This window comes from Hemitrygon akajei, chromosome 6 (genome assembly GCF_048418815.1).
Source record: "Hemitrygon akajei chromosome 6, sHemAka1.3, whole genome shotgun sequence".
Taxonomy (NCBI): Eukaryota; Metazoa; Chordata; class Chondrichthyes; order Myliobatiformes; family Dasyatidae; genus Hemitrygon; species Hemitrygon akajei.
In genome coordinates, this window is record NC_133129.1 from 6130195 (window position 1) to 6152999 (window position 22805).

The following is a 22805-nucleotide window of genomic DNA, read 5'->3' on the forward strand; positions in this document are numbered from 1 at the left end:
ACAAATATATATATATATTACATACATACATATATTCTCATTTTGGTGGGGGGGAAAGAGTAAGTGAGCGAATAAAGAATAACAACTAAGTAATATAAAATCCACATTATAATAAGTATTTCTCGAGATAGGTATATCACCATCTACTTTTGCTTCCATTTAGCTTCTCAACATTTTTAAAGTTAGCCAAACCTTATGACTCTTCTGGAGGGGGTGAGGGTCTTTGGGAAACTCCCGGTCTCTTCCTGATATATTTCTCTCGGCCTCCCGTCTCCTGTCTTCACAATTCTCGCACCATTTCCCAAGCGGAGCGGGATAATTCCTCAGCCAGGCTTTCCCTCGTTTTGGTCACGCTGACGGGCAACCCTCTGGCCTTCATGTCTGTAGTCACCTCTTCCACTGTCTGGTACAACTGCGTCCCATCGTCATAAAACACTCGAAGTTTAGCAGGGTACAGAGCTTGAAATCTAATCTTTTTTTGCTTTAGTACTCACTTTACTTCAGAGTATTCTTTGCATTTCTGCAGGATCACGGGGGGAGTAATCCTGGTCGAAATATATTAATTTATCATCGAAAAACACTCTCTTCTTACCCCAGGCTCTTCGTAGAATCTCCGCTTTGGTGCTGTACCGAAGGAATTTAATTATTATTGAGCGTGGCTTATCTTGAGTAGACTTCGGGACTAACGCGCAGTGGGCTCTTTCGACTTCCAGCTCCATAGCCAAGGGAAGATTCAGTGCGTCCGGCAGTAAATTTCCGACAAACTCCATCATAGACGAGCCCTCCGCTCCTTCGGGAACATTGTAGATTCTGATATTTTTCTGCCGTGATCTTCCCTCCAGGTCAAGCAATTTACCTTCTTGGTGATTTAATATTTTTATTCTCTTACTCAGTATCCGTTCCACATTTTGAACGCGATCTTCCACCTTCTCAATTCAAGTCTCTGCCACCACTATTTTTTGATTGACGCTGGTGAGCTCTGACTTAATATCATGGAGCTGCTGGTTTATTTCTTTCTGAAACTCCCTTATCTCTTTCAGAATTTCGATCATATTCGTCGCTTTGCCTGAACGAGGCCCAGCGTCCGCCTCGCTAGCACGCGGTCGGATAGGACAGCCACTCGCTGCACTCCTCTCGGCCACAAGCTCCGCAGTGTTGCTTTTTTTATTTCCATTGCTTTTCCCCATTCTTGCCCCTCTTTTCAGTTCAAATATTTTTTGAAAAATACTATATTTGATGGGTTAACGGGGCTTAATATGCGTTTTTCCGGAGGAGCAAGTGACTTAAGCTGCCATTCTCGACGATGACGTCACCGGAAGCCTTCTAGGCAGTTTCTAGAGTAGGTTACACGATCGGCACAGCACTGTAATGTGCTGCAAATTTTGATGTTCTATGTTTCATTTCCATCTGCCACCTTTGTTCATTCTCCTAATCTTACTAAGTTCTTCTGCTGCCTCTCTGCTTCCTCAACATGACCTGCCTCTCCACCCACCATTGTCTCTGCTTCAACACGACCTGCCTCTCCACCCACCATTGTCTCTGCTTCAACATGACCTGCCTCTCCACCCACCATTGTCTCTGCTTCAACATGACCTGCCTCTCCACCCACCATTGTCTCTGCTTCAACACGACCTGCCTCTCCACCCACCATTGTCTCTGCTTCCTCAACACGACCTGCCTCTCCACCCACCATTGTCTCTGCTTCCTCAACACGACCTGCCTCTCCACCCACCATTGTCTCTGCTTCAACACGACCTGCCTCTCCACCCACCATTGTCTCTGCTTCAACACGACCTGCCTCTCCAACCACCATTGTCTCTGCTTCAACACGACCTGCCTCTCCACCCACCATTGTCTCTGCTTCAACACGACCTGCCTCTCCACCCACCATTGTCTCTGCTTCAACACGACCTGCCTCTCCACCCACCATTGTCTCTGCTTCAACATGACCTGCCTCTCCAACCACCATTGTCTCTGCTTCAACATGACCTGCCTCTCCACCCACCATTGTCTCTGCTTCAACACGACCTGCCTCTCCAACCACCATTGTCTCTGCTTCAACACGACCTGCCTCTCCACCCACCATTGTCTCTGCTTCCTCAACACGACCTGCCTCTCCAACCACCATTGTCTCTGCTTCAACACGACCTGCCTCTCCACCCACCATTGTCTCTGCTTCCTCAACACGACCTGCCTCTCCACCCACCATTGTCTCTGCTTCCTCAACACGACCTGCCTCTCCACCCACCATTGTCTCTGCTTCAACACGACCTGCCTCTCCACCCACCATTGTCTCTGCTTCAACACGACCTGCCTCTCCACCCACCATTGTCTCTGCTTCCTCAACACGACCTGCCTCTCCACCCACCATTGTCTCTGCTTCCTCAACACGACCTGCCTCTCCACCCACCATTGTCTCTGCTTCCTCAACACGACCTGCCTCTCCACCCACCATTGTCTCTGCTTCAACACGACCTGCCTCTCCACCCACCATCGTCTCTGGTTCCTCAACATGACCTGCCTCTCCACCCACCATTGTCTCTGCTTCCTCAACATGACCTGCCTCTCCACCCACCATTGTCTCTGCTTCAACATGACCTGCCTCTCCACCCACCATTGTCTCTGCTTCCTCAACACGACCTGCCTCTCCACCCACAATTGTCTCTGCTTCAACACGACCTGCCTCTCCACCCACCATTGTCTCTGCTTCCTCAACACGACCTGCCTCTCCACCCACCATTGTCTCTGCTTCAACACGACCTGCCTCTCCACCCACCATTGTCTCTGCTTCAACACGACCTGCCTCTCCACCCACCATTGTCTCTGCTTCCTCAACACGACCTGACTCTCCAACCACCATTGTCTCTGCTTCAACACGACCTGCCTCTCCACCCACCATTGTCTCTGCTTCCTCAACACGACCTGCCTCTCCAACCACCATTGTCTCTTCTTCAACACGACCTGCCTCTCCATCCACCATTGTCTCTGCTTCCTCAACACGACCTGCCTCTCCACCCACCATTGTCTCTGCTTCCTCAACACGACCTGCCTCTCCACCCACCATCGTCTCTGGTTCCTCAACATGACCTGCCTCTCCACCCACCACTGTCTCTGCTTCAACACGACCTGCCTCTCCACCCACCATCGTCTCTGGTTCCTCAACACGACCTGCCTCTCCACCCACCATTGTCTCTGCTTCAACACGACCTGCCTCTCCACCCACCATTGTCTCTGCTTCAACACGACCTGCCTCTCCAACCACCATTGTCTCTGCTTCAACACGACCTGCCTCTCCACCCACCATTGTCTCTGCTTCCTCAACACGACCTGCCTCTCCACCCACCATTGTCTCTGCTTCCTCAACACGACCTGCCTCTCCACCCACCATTGTCTCTGCTTCCTCAACACGACCTGCCTCTCCACCCACCATTGTCTCTGCTTCAACACGACCTGCCTCTCCACCCACCATTGTCTCTGCTTCCTCAACACGACCTGCCTCTCCACCCACCATTGTCTCTGCTTCAACACGACCTGCCTCTCCACCAACCATTGTCTCTGCTTCCTCAACACGACCTGCCTCTCCTCCCACCATTGTCTCTGCTTCCTCAACACGACCTGCCTCTCCACCCACCATTGTCTCTGCTTCCTCAACACGACCTGCCTCTCCACCCACCATTGTCTCTGCTTCAACACGACCTGCCTCTCCACCCACCATTGTCTCTGCTTCCTCAACACGACCTGCCTCTCCACCCACCATTGTCTCTGGTTCCTCAACACGACATGCCTCTCCACCCACCATTGTCTCTGCTTCCTCAACACGACCTGCCTCTCCACCCACCATTGTCTCTGCTTCAACACGACCTGCCTCTCCACCCACCATTGTCTCTGCTTCAACACGACCTGCCTCTCCACCCACCATTGTCTCTGCTTCAACATGACCTGCCTCTCCACCCACCATTGTCTCTGCTTCCTCAACATGACCTGCCTCTCCACCCACCATTGTCTCTGCTTCAACATGACCTGCCTCTCCACCCACCATTGTCTCTGCTTCCTCAACACGACCTGCCTCTCCACCCACCATTGTCTCTGCTTCCTCAACACGACCTGCCTCTCCACCCACCATTGTCTCTGCTTCCTCAACACGACCTGCCTCTCCACCCACCATTGTCTCTGCTTCAACACGACCTGCCTCTCCACCCACCATCGTCTCTGGTTCCTCAACATGACCTGCCTCTCCACCCACCATTGTCTCTGCTTCCTCAACATGACCTGCCTCTCCACCCACCATTGTCTCTGCTTCAACATGACCTGCCTCTCCAACCACCATTGTCTCTGCTTCCTCAACACGACCTGCCTCTCCACCCACCATTGTCTCTGCTTCAACACGACCTGCCTCTCCACCCACCATTGTCTCTGCTTCCTCAACACGACCTGCCTCTCCACCCACCATTGTCTCTGCTTCAACACGACCTGCCTCTCCACCCACCATTGTCTCTGGTTCCTCAACACGACCTGCCTCTCCACCCACCATTGTCTCTGCTTCCTCAACACGACCTGCCTCTCCACCCACCATTGTCTCTGCTTCAACACGACCTGCCTCTCCACCCACCATTGTCTCTGCTTCCTCAACACGACCTGCCTCTCCACCCACCATTGTCTCTGCTTCAACACGACCTGCCTCTCCACCCACCATTGTCTCTGCTTCCTCAACACGACCTGCCTCTCCACCCACCATTGTCTCTGCTTCCTCAACACGACCTGCCTCTCCACCCACCATTGTCTCTGCTTCCTCAACACGACCTGCCTCTCCACCCACCATTGTCTCTGCTTCAACACGACCTGCCTCTCCACCCACCATTGTCTCTGCTTCCTCAACACGACCTGCCTCTCCACCCACCATTGTCTCTGGTTCCTCAACACGACATGCCTCTCCACCCACCATTGTCTCTGCTTCCTCAACATGACCTGCCTCTCCACCCACCATTGTCTCTGCTTCAACACGACCTGCCTCTCCACCCACCATTGTCTCTGCTTCAACATGACCTGCCTCTCCACCCACCATTGTCTCTGCTTCCTCAACATGACCTGCCTCTCCACCCACCATTGTCTCTGCTTCAACATGACCTGCCTCTCCACCCACCATTGTCTCTGCTTCAACACGACCTGCCTCTCCACCCACCATTGTCTCTGCTTCCTCAACACGACCTGCCTCTCCACCCACCATTGTCTCTGCTTCAACACGACCTGCCTCTCCACCCACCATTGTCTCTGCTTCAACACGACCTGCCTCTCCACCCACCATTGTCTCTGCTTCCTCAACACGACCTGCCTCTCCACCCACCATTGTCTCTGCTTCCTCAACACGACCTGCCTCTCCACCCACCATTGTCTCTGCTTCCTCAACACGACCTGCCTCTCCACCCACCATTGTCTCTGCTTCAACACGACCTGCCTCTCCACCCACCAACGTCTCTGGTTCCTCAACATGACCTGCCTCTCCACCCACCATTGTCTCTGCTTCCTCAACATGACCTGCCTCTCCACCCACCATTGTCTCTGCTTCAACATGACCTGCCTCTCCAACCACCATTGTCTCTGCTTCCTCAACACGACCTGCCTCTCCACCCACCATTGTCTCTGCTTCAACACGACCTGCCTCTCCACCCACCATTGTCTCTGCTTCCTCAACACGACCTGCCTCTCCACCCACCATTGTCTCTGCTTCAACACGACCTGCCTCTCCACCCACCATTGTCTCTGCTTCCTCAACACGACCTGCCTCTCCACCCACCATTGTCTCTGCTTCCTCAACACGACCTGCCTCTCCACCCACCATCGTCTCTGGTTCCTCAACATGACCTGCCTCTCCACCCACCATTGTCTCTGCTTCAACACGACCTGCCTCTCCACCCACCATCGTCTCTGGTTCCTCAACACGACCTGCCTCTCCACCCACCATTGTCTCTGCTTCAACACGACCTGCCTCTCCACCCACCATTGTCTCTGCTTCAACACGACCTGCCTCTCCAACCACCATTGTCTCTGCTTCAACACGACCTGCCTCTCCACCCACCATTGTCTCTGCTTCCTCAACACGACCTGCCTCTCCACCCACCATTGTCTCTGCTTCCTCAACACGACCTGCCTCTCCACCCACCATCGTCTCTGGTTCCTCAACATGACCTGCCTCTCCACCCACCATTGTCTCTGCTTCAACACGACCTGCCTCTCCACCCACCATCGTCTCTGCTTCCTCAACATGACCTGCCTCTCCACCCACCATTGTCTCTGGTTCTTCAACACGACATGCCTCTCCACCCACCATTGTCTCTGCTTCCTCAACATGACCTGCCTCTCCACCCACCATTGTCTCTGCTTCAACACGACCTGCCTCTCCACCCACCATTGTCTCTGCTTCAACACGACCTGCCTCTCCACCCACCATTGTCTCTGCTTCAACATGACCTGCCTCTCCACCCACCATTGTCTCTGCTTCCTCAACATGACCTGCCTCTCCACCCACCATTGTCTCTGCTTCAACATGACCTGCCTCTCCACCCACCATTGTCTCTGCTTCAACACGACCTGCCTCTCCACCCACCATTGTCTCTACTTCAACATGACCTGCCTCTCCACCCACCATTGTCTCTGCTTCCTCAACATGACCTGCCTCTCCACCCACCATTGTCTCTGCTTCAACATGACCTGCCTCTCCACCCACCATTGTCTCTGCTTCAACACGACCTGCCTCTCCACCCACCATTGTCTCTGCTTCAACACGACCTGCCTCTCCACCCACCATTGTCTCTGCTTCCTCAACACGACCTGCCTCTCCACCCACCATTGTCTCTGCCTCAACACAACCTGCCTCTCCACCCACCATTGTCTCTGCTTCCTCAACATGACCTGCCTCTCCACCCACCATTGTCTCTGCTTCAACACGACCTGCCTCTCCACCCACCATTGTCTCTGCTTCAACACGACCTGCCTCTCCACCCACCATTGTCTCTGCTTCAACACGACCTGCCTCTCCACCCACCATTGTCTCTGCTTCAACACGACCTGCCTCTCCACCCACCATTGTCTCTGCTTCAACACGACCAGCCTCTCCACCCACCATTGTCTCTGCTTCAACACGACCTGCCTCTCCACCCACCATTGTCTCATCCGCAAAGTTGCCCACAAAGCCATCTGTTTCATTATCCGTAAAAAGAAGCTGTCCCAGCACAAGCCCCTGTGCAACACTAGTCACCAGTTAATCCAAAAAACATTCCTTTATTTCCACTCATTGCCTCCAGCAAATCAACCAATGATCTAACCACCTAGCATCTTTCCTGTAATACAATGGGCGCTTATTTTGCTTAGCAGACTCGTGTGCAGCACCTTGTCAAAGAGCTTCTTAAAATCCAGGTACACAACATCCATCAAGTCTTCTTTGTATTATTTGTTCTTTAGAAACATAGAAAAACCACAAAACAATACAGGTCCTTCAGCTCACAATGCTGTGCCGAACATGTACTTACTTTAAAAATTACCTAGGGTTACCCATAGCCCTCTATTATTTTAAGCTACAGTCTACCTATCCAGGAGTCTCTTAAAAGACCCTATTGTAATCGTCTCAACCACAGTCGCCGGAAGGCCATTCCACACACTCACCACTCTGTGTAAAAAAAACTTACCCGACATCTCCTCTGTACCTACTTCTAAGCACCTTAAAACTGTGCCCTCTCATGTTAGCCATTTCAGCCCTGGGAAAAAGACTATCACCACGATTAAAGCCTCTCATCATCTTATACACCTCTATCATGTCACCTCTCATCCTCTGCTGCTCCAAGGAGAAAAGGTTGAGTTCAGTCAACCTATTCTCATAAGGCATGCTCCCCAATCCAGGCAAAGTCCTTGTAAATCTCCTCTGCACCCTTTCTATACAGTTGGGCCTCCTTATCCGCGAATTCAATCAACCGCAAATCGAGAAAACCCGAAAGTGCTCTTCCAGCACTTGTTGTTCGAGCATGTACAGATTTTTTTCTTGTCATTGTTCCCTAAACAATGCTGTATAACAACTACTTTACATAGCATTTACATTGTATTAGGTATTATAAGTAATCTAGAGATGATTTAAAGTATACGGGAGGATGTGTATGGGTTATCGTGGATCGGAATCGAAAAAAATTGTAAGTTCTCTTACTAAGTAAGTTGGAACAGGTACATCCGGTATTATTTAGCGTCAGTCAAACTTTTGACTTAGTATATAGTATATATTTTACCTTTCTATGCACATATAACACTTAAGAACGCATGTTTCTGCGCCGGGCTCCGGAGCCAGTGACAGACCGTTTTTGAGTGCACTCTCCATCCATGCAGGGTTGATGTGGAGGATAAAAAAACTCAAAACCCCAAAACCCAATAATTAAACCACTGTGTTGTTTATTAATAATTGTAGCTTTCATTGGGGCAGGGCCTTTCTCACTTTATCCTTCAAAATTGTTCCAATCGTTGACCAACGTAGCCTAACGCTTTTACAATGACTGATGGCTTTTCAACTTTTTCCAATCGCATTAATTCCACTTTATTGTCAATCATGATCATGATTATTTTCGTGAACAGAAACACTGCCAATTCAGAGCCTCGCTGCCAGATCCTAATGTCAACCACACTGAGACAGGTTAAATAAGGTCTGGGGTTCCGCTGGGTCCTAAGGTCCTCCGCATTGAGATAGGTTGAATAAGAGCATCCGCGTTTTTCAGTATCCGCGAGGAGTCCCTGAACTAATCCCTTGCGGATAAGGAGGGCTGACTGTAGTTTCCACATCCTTCCTGTAGTGTGGTGTCCAGAACTGAGAACAGTACTCCAAAGTGGGGTCTGATCAGTGTTCTATATAGCTGTAACATTACCTCTTGACTCTTAAACTCAATCCCATGGTTGATGAAGGCCAATGCACCGTATGCCTTCTTAACCACAGAGTCAACCTGCGCAGCAGCTTTGAGTGTCCCATGGACTCGGACCACAAGATCCCTCTGATCCTCCACACTGCCTAGTGTCTTACCATTAATACTATATTCTGCCATCATATTTGACCTATCAAAATGAACCACCTTACACTTATCTGGGTTGAACTCCATCTGCCACTTCTCAGCCCAGTTTTGCAACCTATCAATGTCCCACTGTAACCTCTGACAGCCCTCCACACTATCCACAACACCCCCAACCTTTGTGTCATCAGCAAATTTACTAACACATCCCTCCACTTCCTCATCCAGGTCATTTATAAAAATCACAAAGGGGTTCCAGAACAGATCCCCAAGACACCATTGGTCACTGACCTCCATGCAGAATATGACCCGTCTACAACCACTCTTTGCCTTCTGTGGGCAAGCCAATTCTGGATCCACAAAGCAAGGTCGTTTTGGATCCCATGCCTCCTTAGTTTCTCAGTAAGCCTTGCATGGGGAACCTTATCAAAAGCCTTGTTGAAATCCATACACACTACATCTACTGCTCTTCCTTCATCAATGTGTTTAGTCACATCCTCAAAAAATTCAATCAGGCTCATAAGGCATGACCTGCCCTTGACAAAGCCATGCTGACTATTCTTAATCATATTATACCTCTCCAAATGTTCATAAATCCTGCCTCTCAGCATCTTCTCCATCAACTTACCAAACACTGAAGTAAGATTCACTGGTCTATAATATCTTGAGCCTTCTCTACTTCTTTTCTTGAATAAGGGAACAACACCTGCAACTCTCCAATTCTCTGGAACCTCCCCTGTCCCCATTGATGATGCAAAGATCATTGCCAGAGGCTCAGCAATCTCCTCCCTCGCCTCCCACAGTAGCCTGGGGTACATCTCGACTGGTTCTGGATACTCACCCAACTTCCAACACACAAAATATTGGTGGAACACAGCAGGCCAGGCAGCATCTATAGAAAGAAGCACTGTCGACATTTCGGGCCGAGACCCTTCGTCAGGAGTTCCACCAGCATTTTGTGTGTGTTGCTTGAATTTCCAGCATCTACAGATTTCCTTGTGTTTACTTATCCAACTTGATGCTTTCCAAAAGCTTCAGCACATCATCTTTCTTAGTGTCTATATGCTCAAGCTTTTCAATCCGCTGCAAGTCATCCCTACAATTACCAAGATCCTTTTCCGTAGTGAATACCGAAGCAAAGTATTGAGTACTTTAGCTATTTCCTCCGGTTCCATGCACACTTTTCCACTGTCACACTTGATTGGTCCTATTCTCTTGCGCCTTATTCCCTTGCTCCTCACATACTAGTAGAATGCCTTGGGGTTTTCTTTAATCCTGCTCGCCAAGGCCTTCTCATGTCCCCTTCTGGCGCTCCTAATTTCATTCTTAAACTCCTTCATGCTCGCCTTATAATCTTCTAGTTCTCTATCATTACCTAGTTTTTTTTTAAACCTTTTGTAAGCTTTTCTTTTCTCCTTGACTAGATTTTCAACAGCCTTTGTACACCATGGTTCCTGTACCCTGCCATCCTTTCCCTCTCATTAAAACGTAGCTATGCAGAACGCAATGGAAATACCCCCTTAACATTTGCCACATTTCTGCCATACATTTCCCTGAGAACATCTGTTCCAATTTATGCTTCGAAGTTCCTGCCTGATAGCTTCATATTTCCCCTTACTCCAATTAAATGCTTTCCTAACTTGTCTGTTCCTAACCCTCTCCAATGCTATGATAAAGGAGATGGAATTGTGATCACCATCTCCAAAATGCTCTCTCACCGAGAGACCTGACACCTGACCAGGTTCATTTCCCAATACCAGATCAAGTACAGTCTCTCCTATTGCAGGCTTATCTACACATTGTGTCAAGTAACCTTCCTGAACACACCTAACAAACTCTACCCCATCTAAACCCCTTGCTCTAAGGAGATGCTAATCACTATTTGGGAAATTAAAATCTCCCACCATGACAACCCTATTATTATTACACTTTTTCAGAATCTATCTCCCTACCTACTCCTCGACGTCCCTGTTACTTTTGGGTGGTCTATAAAAAAACACCCAGTAGAGTTATTGTCCACTTTCTGTTTCTAACTTCCACTCACAGAGACGCAGTAGACAATCCCTCCATGGCTTCATCCTTTTCTTCAGCTGTGACACTATCTCTGATCAGAAGTGCCACTCCCCCACCTCTTTTGCCCCCCTCCGTCCTTTCTGAAACATTTAAAGCCTGGCACTCTAAGTAATCATTGAGCCATCCAAGCCTCACGCCATAACATCATAGCTCCAAGTACCAATCCACCCTCTGAGCTCATCCGCTTTGTTCATAATACTCATTGCATTAAAATAGACACATCTCAAACCATCAGTTTGAGCGTATCCCTTCTCTATCACCTGCCTGTCCTCTCTCTCGCTCTGTCTTCAAGCTCTCTCTATACGTGTGCTAATTGCCTGTTCTTCAGTTCGGTTGCCACCCTCCAGCAATTCTAGTTTTAACTCTCCCCAATAGCCTTAGCAAACCTCCCTGCTAGGAAATTGGTCCCCCCTCGGATTCAAGTGCAACCTGTCCTTTTTGTACAGGTCACGCCTCTCCCAAAAGAGAACCCACTAATCCAGAAATCTGAATCCCTGCCCCCTCCTCCAATCCCTCAGCCACTCATTTATCCTCCACTATTCCTATACTCACTGTCAGATAGCACAGGCAGTAATCCTGAGATTACTTCCTTTGAGGTCCTGCTTCTCAACTTCCTTCCTAACTCCGTGTAGTCTGTTTTCAAGACCTCCTTTTTCCTACCTATGTTGTTGGTACCAATATGGACCACAACCTCTGGTCTTCCCACTTCAAGATATCGTGGACACGATCAGAAACATCTCGGACCCTGGCATCTGGGAGGCCAACTACCATCCGTGTTTCTTTCATGCGTCCGTAGAATTGCCTGCCTGACCCCCTAACTATAGAGCCCCCATTACTGCTGCCTTCTTCCCTCCCCTTTTGAGCCACAGGGCAAGTGCTTTATAAAGTCCCAATATTACATCATTGTTTTTATATTCTACTCCTCTTGAAATGAATGCTAACATGCATTTGCCTTCCTCACCACAGCCTCAACCTGAAAATTAACCTTTAAGGAATCCTGCACAAAGACTGCCTCAGTTTTTTGTATTTGCTGTCCATTTAGAAAATTGAAAATATTTCATGCTACAATCTTTCCTGTAATACCTTGGGCTTGTACACTTCATCAACAGATTTTCTTTTATCTATCCTGTTTGTTACTTCTTCAACAGATTTGTCTGGCAGGATATTCCCTTGAGGAAACCACGCTGACTACGGCCTATTTAATCACATGCCTCCAAGTACCCTGAGACTTTATCATTAATAATTGATTCCAACATCTTCCCAACCACTGAGGTCAGACTAACTGACCTATTGTTTCATTTCTTCTGCCTCTCTCCCTTCTTGAAGAGTGGAGTGACATTTGCAATTTTCCAGTCTTTCAGAACCATTCTAGCTACAGGCAGTTCCTCGAGTTACGAACATCTGTTTACAAACAACTCGTACTTACGAAGGAGAATGTCATCCGCCATTTTGTCGGATCACGACACTGTCCGCCATTTTAAGTCGTTGCCATTAAGACTGTGTTGAGTGTGTAACTTTGTATTTGGCTTAAATTTTTCTTAGCAAGATTCACCCTGAAACTCCCCCCCCCCCCCCCCCATTTCCAGTCAGCACCGCCCCCACTTGTCCCACTTAACCTGTCTCAGTGAGGTGGGCTTTAGGACACAGGGAATTCAGTGTGGTGGACCTTAGGACCCGGCGGAGCTCAGGACCAGCCGCCTGCAGTGTTTCTGTTCCGTTAACGGAAAACAATCACGATTGAAAATAAAGTGGAAATAATAAAGCGATTGGAAAGAGGTGAAACACTGTCGGTCATTGGAAAGGTATTAGGCTACAATCGGTCAATGATTGGAACAATTTTAAAGGATAAAGTGAGGATAATGGGGCATGTGAAAGGCCCTGCCCCGATGAAAGCTACAATTATTACTAAGCAACGCAGTGGTTTAATTATTGAAATACATATGTTTCTTAAGTGTTTTATATGCATAGGAAGGTAAAATATGTACCATATATTAAGACAAACGTTTGACTAACTGACGCTAAATAATACCGGATGTGCCTGCTCTGACTTACGTACAAATCAGACTTAAAGACAGACTCAGGCAGGGAACTCGTTCGTAACCCGGGATCATTACTAACACCTTCACAATCTCTTCAGTCACCTCTTTCAGAACTCTAGGGTGTACACCATCTGGTCCAGGTGACTAATCTACCTTCAGACCTTTCAGTTTCCCCAAGAACCTTATACTCATGGTAACTTCAAATACTTCATGACCCCTGACACCTGAAAATTCCATCACACTGCAAGTGTCTTCCGCAATGAAGACAGATGCAAAATATTTATTCAGTTCATCCACCATTTCCTTATCCCCCATTAATATCTCTCCGGCATCATTTTTCAGCAGTCCAATATCCACTCTCACCTCTCTTTGACACTTTATGTAACTGAAGAAACTTTTGGTATCTTCTTTAATATTATTGGTTAGTTTACTTTCAAATTCCTTCTTTACCTTCTTAATGACTTTTCTACTTCTGTTGGTTTTTAAAAACTTCCCAACTCCCTGACTTCCCACCAATTTTGCTCTATAGTATGCCCTCTCTTTGGCTTTTTGATGGCTTTGACTTTTCTTGTAGTCACAGCTGTTTCATTGTGCCTTTAGAATACTTTCCTCTTTGGGATGTATATATCCTATGCCTTTCTGAATTGCTTTGAGAAATTCCAGCCACTGCTACTCTGCCATCATCGAATGGTGAAAGGCCTTGATAGAGTGCATGTGGAAAGGATGTTTCCCATGGTGGGAGAGTCCAAGACCATATGACACAGCTTCAAAATAGAGGCGCATCCTTTTAGAACTGAAATGAGGAGGAATTTCTTTTGCCAGTGAGTGGTGAATCTGTGGAATTTGTTGCCACAGGCAGCTGTGGAGGCCCAGTCTGTATGTATATTTAAGGCAGAGGTTGACAGAATCTTGATTGGTAAGACTACAAAGCAGTATAGAGAGAAGGTAAGAGAGTGGGGCTGAGAGGAAAATGGAACAGCCATGATGAAATGGCAGAGCACACTTGATGGGTGAAATGGCTAATTCTGCTCCTTTATCTCATCGTCCTTGGGTTCTGCGTAGTCCAATCTACCTGCAGGTGCATAATAGCCCTCCATATCCCTCTCATACATGTAGCTATCTAATCTTCACTGAACATTGCAATTCAACCCATATCCACTACATCAACTAACACCTCAGTTTCACATGCAAATGGAGATAGACAAATTATCAGAATGAAGGGGATGGGAAGGGTATGGCGTTGTGTGTACGAGTAGATGCTGTCATTCCAATCACTTTTCTAATTGCTTGTTGAAATTTCATGTCAACATTATGTTCCAAAGACCACTTTGTACTGCAACATTATTAGTTCAATGGAACAAGAATGCAGTGCATTTTCTCTTCTTCCTCCCAAACCCAACATTTTCCCAAATGATGTTCACCTGAGCAACACATTCAAATTGCTGGCAGAGTTCAGATCATAGATTCCATCTATGGAAATGAATACACAGTCGACGTTTCAGGCAAAGACCCTTCTTCAGGACTAAAGAAGTAGGCAGATGCTAGAATGAGGGGGTTGGAGGAGGTGATAAGTGAAGCCAGGTGGGTTGGGGAGAAGGGATGAACTAAGAAGTGAGGAGGTGATGTGGAAAATGCAAAGGTCTGCAGAAGAAGGAATCTGATAGCAGAGGAGACTGGACCATGGGAAAAAGTGAAAGTGGGGCACTGGAGGAGTGATAGGCAGGTGAGGAGAAGAGATAAGAGGCCAGATTGGGGAAATGAAGAGGAGGGAAGAGATTACCAGAAGTTGGAGAAATTGTCATGTCATTAGCTTAGAGGCTTCCTCTACAAGATGTTGCTCCTCTGTCCCGAGATGGCCTCATCATAGCAGGAGATGAGACCATCGAATGACTTGACGGAATGAAGATATGAACTGAAATGACTGGCAACTGGAAAATTCTGCCTCCTGTTGATAGAGAGGTGGTGGTCAACAAAGGGGTCCCCCAGTCTGCATCGGGTCTCACTAATGTAGAGGCCACTGCAGCAGACGACCTCAACAGATTCACAGGTAAAGTGTTGCATCAGGTGATGCATTAGGATTACTAGCAGCCTAGAATGGAGGTGAGGGAGGAGGCGATTGGGCAGGTGCAGCACTTCTACAGATTGCAGGGATGAGAAGCAGGAAGGAGATTAGTGCAGAGGAACAAATGGACAAAGAAATCATGTAGGGTGCGATACCTGCAGAAACCAGAGAGCGGGGGAGGTTAAGATGTGTTTGGTAGTTGTGGCTCGTTGAAGGTGGTAGAGGTCACAGAGTATGTGTTGGATACGGAAGTGAGGACAAGAGGAACTCTAATCCCTGTTAAGGCAGCAAGAGGATAGGGTGAGTGCGAATGTCTGGGAAATGGAGATGTGGGTGAGGGCAGCACCAATAGTGGAGCAAGAAAAACCACATTCTTTGAAGGAAGATGTCCTGAAAAGGAAACTTCATCTAAGGAACAAATGTGGCAGAGTCAAAGGAACTGAGAAAAGGGTATGTCATTTTTACAGAAGATTGGCTGGAATGAAATATAGTCAAGATAGTCGTGGGAATCAGTGGGTTTATAAAAGTTTTCAGTGGTCAGTTTGTCTCTATGATGGGAGAGAGATCAAGAAATGGGACAGAGGTGTTAGAAATGGACCAATTGAATGCAAGGGCAAGGTGGAAGTTGGAGGCCAAGCAGATGAAATTGATAAGCTCAGTGTGAATGCATGAAGCAGCACTAATGAATCATTAATGTTGCACAGAAAGATTTGGGGACAATTACCATGGAAAACTTAGAACAGGGACTGTTTCACATAACCTATGAAAAGACAAGCATAGCTGGGGCCCATGTCTACATCTTGAGTGGGAGAAACTGAAAGAAATTGTTGAGGGTAAGGATCCACCAGTCGGATGGAGATGGTGGTGGAAGAGAACTAGTCAGGCCTGTTGTCAAGAAAGAAGCAAAAGCTTTTAGGCCTTCTTGATCTTTTAGAAACATACAAAATTTTCAAAAGGATAGATAAGATAGAAGTAGGGAAGTTGTTTCCATTGGTAGATGAGACTAGAACTAGGGGACATCGCCTCAAGATTCAAGGGAGAAGACTTAGGACGGAGATGAGGAGAAGCTGTTTTTTCCCAGAGAGTAGTGAATCTGCGGAATTCTCTGCCCAGGGAAGCAGTTAAGGCTTCCTCACTAAATATATTTAAGAAACAGTTAGATAGGTTTTTACATAGTAAGAGAATTAAGGGTTATGGGGAAAAGGCAGGTAGGTGGAGCTGAGTTTACGGACAGATCAGCCAGTACCTTATTGAATGGCGGGGCAGGCCCAATGGGCCAGATGGCCTACTCCTGCTCTCCTGTTCTTCTGTTTGATGGGGTCAAGATTCCACCCATCAACATCGTTACCCCTCATAGATGAGAACCCACCCATCATTGCATAATAAACAAGTTTGGTACAAGATTTGGACATAAAATGATAGAATGTTTAAAGAAGAGAAAGCCATTTGACCCATTGTGTTTGTGCCAACTTTGTACCAGAGCCAATCACTAGCTCCACATTGTGGCACTTACTCTGCAGCCAAGGAGACTAAAATACTTCTGAACTTTTACCTGGACCCCACACAGAGCATTTTTATTACTCACCATCTTCAGAAAAAGTAAACTGCAGCAACGATGGGATGAGGAATGACAAGGAACTTTTAGAATGATTGATCTTCCTGCATCGCTGACTAAACCAACCTGCCTCTGCCTAGAAAATCACAGAGTCCATCAGGAAAACTCTCACAACACAACTTCAATGATATTATGACAGCAAAATAAAGAAGGAAAAATTATTAAACTCACCTGATAGGCAACTTCATACAGACACCCATCCTTTCCAGCTAGGAATATACGGCCATTGTCAGCAGCAGTGACTGCCAGCAGGTAGGTGTTGTCTGTGGGAATGGAGAAAAGGGGATCTGGTAGGAGTTGCATCCCTCCACACAGACTATCATTCAGCATTCCTACTCCTGTAAAAATTGTGCAAGAATAAATATAACATTAGATAGCAATAGATACAGTACGATACCTATACATAAGGCTCAGTATGCTTGTTGTAGGAGAGTATTAATTTCAAGTAGGGCAAAGTATGAAAGTATTAGGCAGGAACATGGCAGCATTAATTGGGAACAGCCACTTTTGGCAAGTCCACATCTGACAGGTGGAGGGTGGTAAAAGTCCAACTACATAAAATACAGGTCTGCCATGTCCCAGTAAGGAAGGACAAGCATGACAATGCAAGAGAACTTGAATGTCAAGTCAAGTTTATCATTTAACTATATACACGTATACCATCAAACGAGGTGATTTTCCAAAGCAGGGTGCAAAGTAAACACATAACACGTATACAACACACAGTAAATTAGGAAAGCAAGGATAAAATCTACAGATGAATTACCCATAAAGTGCCTAAATTAAATATTGTCAGGTATGGAACAGATTAATCGGTAAAACTTCAAAAATGTGGCAGTTCAGAAGCCTAATTGTTTGAGAGAAGAAACTGTTTCCCATCCTGACTGTTCTTGTTTTTATGCATTGGAGTCTACTGCCTGATGGTAGAAAGTCAAAGAAGATGCTGGATCAATGGGTGGGATCCTTGGATAATACTAAGGACCCTGCGTACGCAAAACACCTAACAGATGTCCGCAATAGATGACAGTGTTGGCCAGAAAGAACTAGTCGAGAAATCAGTGAATTTGATTAAGTCAAGGATAGGGGAAGCAGACAAGCCAATTCTCTTGGTTCCCTCCGCCTTGTGAACTTTCAACTGATTCTTGCTCTGGGATTATCTAATCAGAGGAATTGAATGAGGACACAAGGAGCTTCAGATAATTACCTGCTAAACCTAACATCATTCTCAGATGAATAGCTATTTATTATCTAAAGTGCCAGTCCTACCAAAGAAGCATCTGTGATCTTGTTCGACTCAGTGTCTGGGTTAGTATCCGCCCTTACCATTCTTGGCAAATAAATGGAAAAATACCCAGTTTCAAAGTCCCAGCAATGGTAGGCTCAGCCTGCTCTCTGGAATAATGCCCACCCCTAAAGGGGAAGAGGAGTATGAGGCTTGGGTGGAGCAGACCTGTCAGTTGTTAGACGAGTGGCAGTGTTCTGATGACATAAAGCGACAGAGATTGGTTGGAAGTTTGAATAGGCGGGCACAGCTGACCCTCAGACCCTCGCTCTGTCCAGCGATCTACCAACTCTCTCCATTCATGTCTTCTCTCCCCGGCAAAAGAACACAAAATCCCTGCTCCCAGATCCACAAGAAAGATCAACATCTCTCTCATTGGATAGCCCACATTCCAAAGCCCCATTATCTCTTGTCATAACCCAAACATTGCTGCTACAGAGAAACCATTAAATTAGCAGTGAAACCATACAGCGCATTACATACACAAGGCTTGGGGGGGGGGGGGGGGCAAAAACCAGAGAACATCGGCATTAGCCCTAGACTAAGGAGGTGACCCAGGCAGGCCAGGTGACCTTGAGCCAATGGCATAGAGAGTCATCAGAGAGTCATCATACGCCAAGAAAAAATGAGGTACGAAGGTAAACTAGCCAAGAATATAAAGAAGGATAGTAAAAGCTTCTGTAGGTATGTGAATAGCAAAAAAATAGTTAAGACCAAAATTGGGCCATTGAAGACAAAAACGGATGAATTTATTATGGGGAACAAGGAAATGGCAGACAAGTTGAACAGGTACTTTGGATCTGTCTTCACTAGGGAAGACACAAACAATCTCCCAGATGTAATAGTGGCCAAAGGAACTAGGGTAAAGGATGAACTGAAGGAAATTTATATTAGGCAAGAAATGGTGTTAGATAGACTGTTGAGTCTGAAGGCTGATAAGTCCCAGGGACCTGATGGTCTGCATCCCAGGGTACTTAAAGAGGTGGCTCTAGAAATCGTGGACGCATTGGTAATCATTTTCCAATGTTCTATAGATTCAGGAACAGTTCCTGCTGACTGGAGGGTGGCTAATGTTGTTCCACTTTTCAAGAAAGGAGGGAGAGAGAAAACAGGGAATTATAGACCGGTTAGCCTGACGTCAGTGGTGGGAAAGATGCTGGAGTCAATTATAAAAGATGAAATTACGACATATTTGGATAGCAGTAGAAGGATCAGTCCCAGTCAGCATGGATTTTTGAAGGGAAAATCATGCTTGACTAATCTTCTGGAGTTTTTTGAGGATGTAACTATGAAAATGGACAAGTGAGAGCCAGTGGATGTAGTGCACCTGGACTTCCAGAAAGCTTTTGATAAAGTCCCACATAGGAGATTAGTGGGCAAAATTAGGGCACATGGTATTGGGGGCAGAGTACTGACATGGATTGAAAATTGGCTGGCTGACAGGAAACAAAGAGTAGCGATTAACAGGTCCCTTTCGGAATGGCAGGCTGTGACCAGTGGAGTACCGCAAGGTTCAGTGCTGAGACCGCAGCTGTTTACAATATACATTAATGATTTAGATGAAGGGATTAAAAGTAACATTAGCAAATTTGCTGATGACACAAAGCTGGGTGGCAGTGTGAAATGTCAGGAAGATTATATGAGAATGCAGGGTGACTTGGACAGGTTGGGTGAGTGGGCAAATGTATGGCAGATGCAGTTTAATGTGGATAAATGTGAGGTTATCCACTTTGGTGGCAAGAACAGGAAGGCAGATTACTATCTAAATGGAGTCAAGTTCGGAAAAGGGGAAGTACAACGAGATCTAGGTGTTCTTGTACATCAGTCAATGAAAGCAAGCATGCAGGTACAGCAGGCAGTGAAGAAAGCTAATGGCATGCTGGCCTCTATAATAACAGGAATTGAGTATAGGAGTAAAGAGGTCCTTCTGCAGCTGTACAGGGCCCTGGTGAGACCCCACCTGGAGTATTGTGTGCAGTTTTGGTCTCCAAGTTTGAGGAAGGACATTCTTACTATTGAGGGAGTGCAGCGTTCACAAGGTTAATTCCCGGAATGGCGGAACTGTCATATGTTGAAAGATTGGAGCGACTGGGCTTGTATACACTGGAATTTAGAAGGATGAGAGGGGATCTGATTGAAACATATCAGATTATTAAGGGATTGGACACGTTGGAGGCAGGAAGCATGTTCCCGCTGATGGGTGAGTCCAGAACTAGAGGCCACAGTTTAAGAATAAGGGGTAGGCCATTTAGAACAGAGATGCGGAAAAACTTTTTCACCCAGAGAGTGGTGGATATGTGGAATGCTCTGCCCCAGAAGGCAGTGGAGGCCAAGTCTCTGGATGCATTCAAGAGAGAGTTAGGTAGAGCTCTTATAGATAGCGGGGTCAAGGGATATGGGGAGAGGGCAGGAACAGGGTACTGATTGTGTATGATCAGCCATGATCACAGTGAATGGCGGAGCTGGCTAGAAGGGCCGAATGGCCTACTCCTGCACCTACTGTCTATTGTCTATTGTCAGTTCAACTAATGAGAAACACCAAGAATCAGGAGCTCCAAATACATAATGGCGATAACTCTCCAGAGACCAACCATTGTGGAAGTGGAGGACCACACAGACACGTGGAGATTGGGACCAGGAGGAACACCTGGCCAGTGTAGACTCCTTTCCTGGGTAATGTCTCTTCTCTTCATGAACTGTTCATGAAGGGTCACGGAATTCTAGTGGTTGTACACACAAGTAACTAGCTTTTGAACCCACGTGATTTTTAGTTGAGACAATAAAGGTTATTTGTCAGTAAATACAGATTCTCTGTGCCTCACTGATCAAATCCTTATAACAGTAGGAATACCCCCATGATCCTATCAACCATTCTCACAGTCTGTAGGGACTTCCTGTCCAATGCTCTGCTGCTCCCATACCAGATGGAGTTGCAGCTTGTCAGGGCGCTCTCAATGGTGCTCCTGTAAAATTCAGTTAAGACTGGGGTCACGCCTCAATCTCCTTAGGAAATGGAGGGGCTGCTGTGCCTTCTTGTTCTGTGAGGTGATATTGAGGGACCAGGTGTGGTCATCTATTATGTGAACTTCCAGGAACTTGGTGCACTTAACTATTTCTACGGAGGAGCCCTGTACTCACAGAACAAGATGGTTCATCTGCACCTTCCTGATGTCCACAATGATTTCCTTGTTTATCTCCACATTCAGACTTGGGTTGTTCTTCTCCACAAGCTGCTCCACTTCCTCTCTGTACTCCAACTCATCATCATTGTTCATGTGGCCAACCATTGTTGTGTCATCCTCAAATTTGTACCAGCAGTGTTAACAGCAGCAGGCTGGGCACTTAGCCTTGGGGGCTGAGCTCAGCACAATGGGACTGTGGCCTTACTGTTAACAACATCAGTATCCCATTATAGTGGGAGGTGTTGAGCCTCAGTGAGGACAGTCCCCACCCCATCCAGTTCCTGGAATATGATGGTGTTAAATGCCAAACTAAAATCTATAAACAGCAGACTAGCATATGAAACCCCATTTTCCAGATGGGACAGGCCAGAGTGGAGGACAGAGGCTATTGATGGTCAGTGGATTGATTTGAGCGATAAGCCAACCAGAAAGGGTCCTATGTAGCCAGGAGTAAGGCTTTAAAGTGCTCCATGACCAGCCGCTCAAAGCATTTTATAACGGTTGATGCTAACTCCACCAGACGATAGTCATTTAGGCAGGTTACTGTCGCATTCTTGGCACTGGAATGCCTGTTGCTGCCCTGAAAATCAAGGGGAGAATGCACTGTTCCAGAGACATGTTCAATATAGCAGTCAGCACCTCAGTTAGCTGGGCCGCGCAGTCCTTCAGAACCAAACCGCAGCTTTGTGTGGGTTGACTGGTTAGGGTCCTCCTCACCTCAGCTTCAGTCATACAGAGTGTCTACTCCTCCGGGGGGGGGAGGAAGGTGCCACCCTCGACAGCACTTTGATCTCCACATCAAAAAGGGCATAGAAGACATTTGGCCTGTCAAGAAATGAGACATCCCAGTCACTGACACACATGGTATACTTGTAGTCTGCAATCCTCTGAACTCCCTGCCACATGCTCTTCGTGTCTCTGGTATCGTAGAAGTGGTTGTATATTCTTTGAGAATGCTCCCGTTTCATCTTCCTGATTGAGGAGGGAAGGACAGTTCTTCCTTCCCCGAGAGCTGTCAGGTCACACAATCTGAAGGCACATCACCATCTCTCAGCAGTGCACGGTTGTCTGTAGTAAGTCATGGCTTCTGATTTGCTCTCACACAGATGTGTTTCGTGATGGTAACGTCCTCTATACACTTCTCTATGCAGCCGGTCACAGAATCCACATATTCCTCGATATTTACGTGATTGCCATAGGTAGCAGCCTCTCTGAATATTGTCCAGTTTGTGTTTTCAAAGCAGTCCTACAATACTGCGATTCTGCCCTCAGGACAGGTTTTCACCACTTTAGAAAGGCATTGGCCCGTTTGATCAGTGGTTTATATGCTGGAATTAGCATAACAGACAAGTTATTTGAGAGCCCAATGTGGGGCCGGGGAACTACATTATTTACGCCTGGTATGTTACTAGTCTAAATGTATTTTCACCTCTGATAGCAAAACCAATATGCTGGTGGAATTTAGGGCAGATTGTTGTTAGGTTTGCATGGTTAAAATCACCACCATCAGGATATTTGGT

General features: G+C 46.8%; 1 protein-coding gene across 2 annotated transcripts in view; it reads right to left on the reverse strand.

The window, feature by feature from the left end:
- The window catches only part of nup155 (nucleoporin 155), a 278025-nt gene that overhangs the window by 197027 nt on the left and 58193 nt on the right, over positions 1-22805 (reverse strand). For both annotated transcript variants that reach the window (XM_073047830.1, XM_073047831.1), the window contains 2 exons: positions 16993-17159; positions 16792-16897 (listed from right to left, as the gene is read on the reverse strand). In XM_073047830.1, the coding sequence (XP_072903931.1) occupies positions 16792-16897; positions 16993-17159 (273 nt within the window). The remainder of the gene's footprint in view (positions 1-16791; positions 16898-16992; positions 17160-22805) is intronic.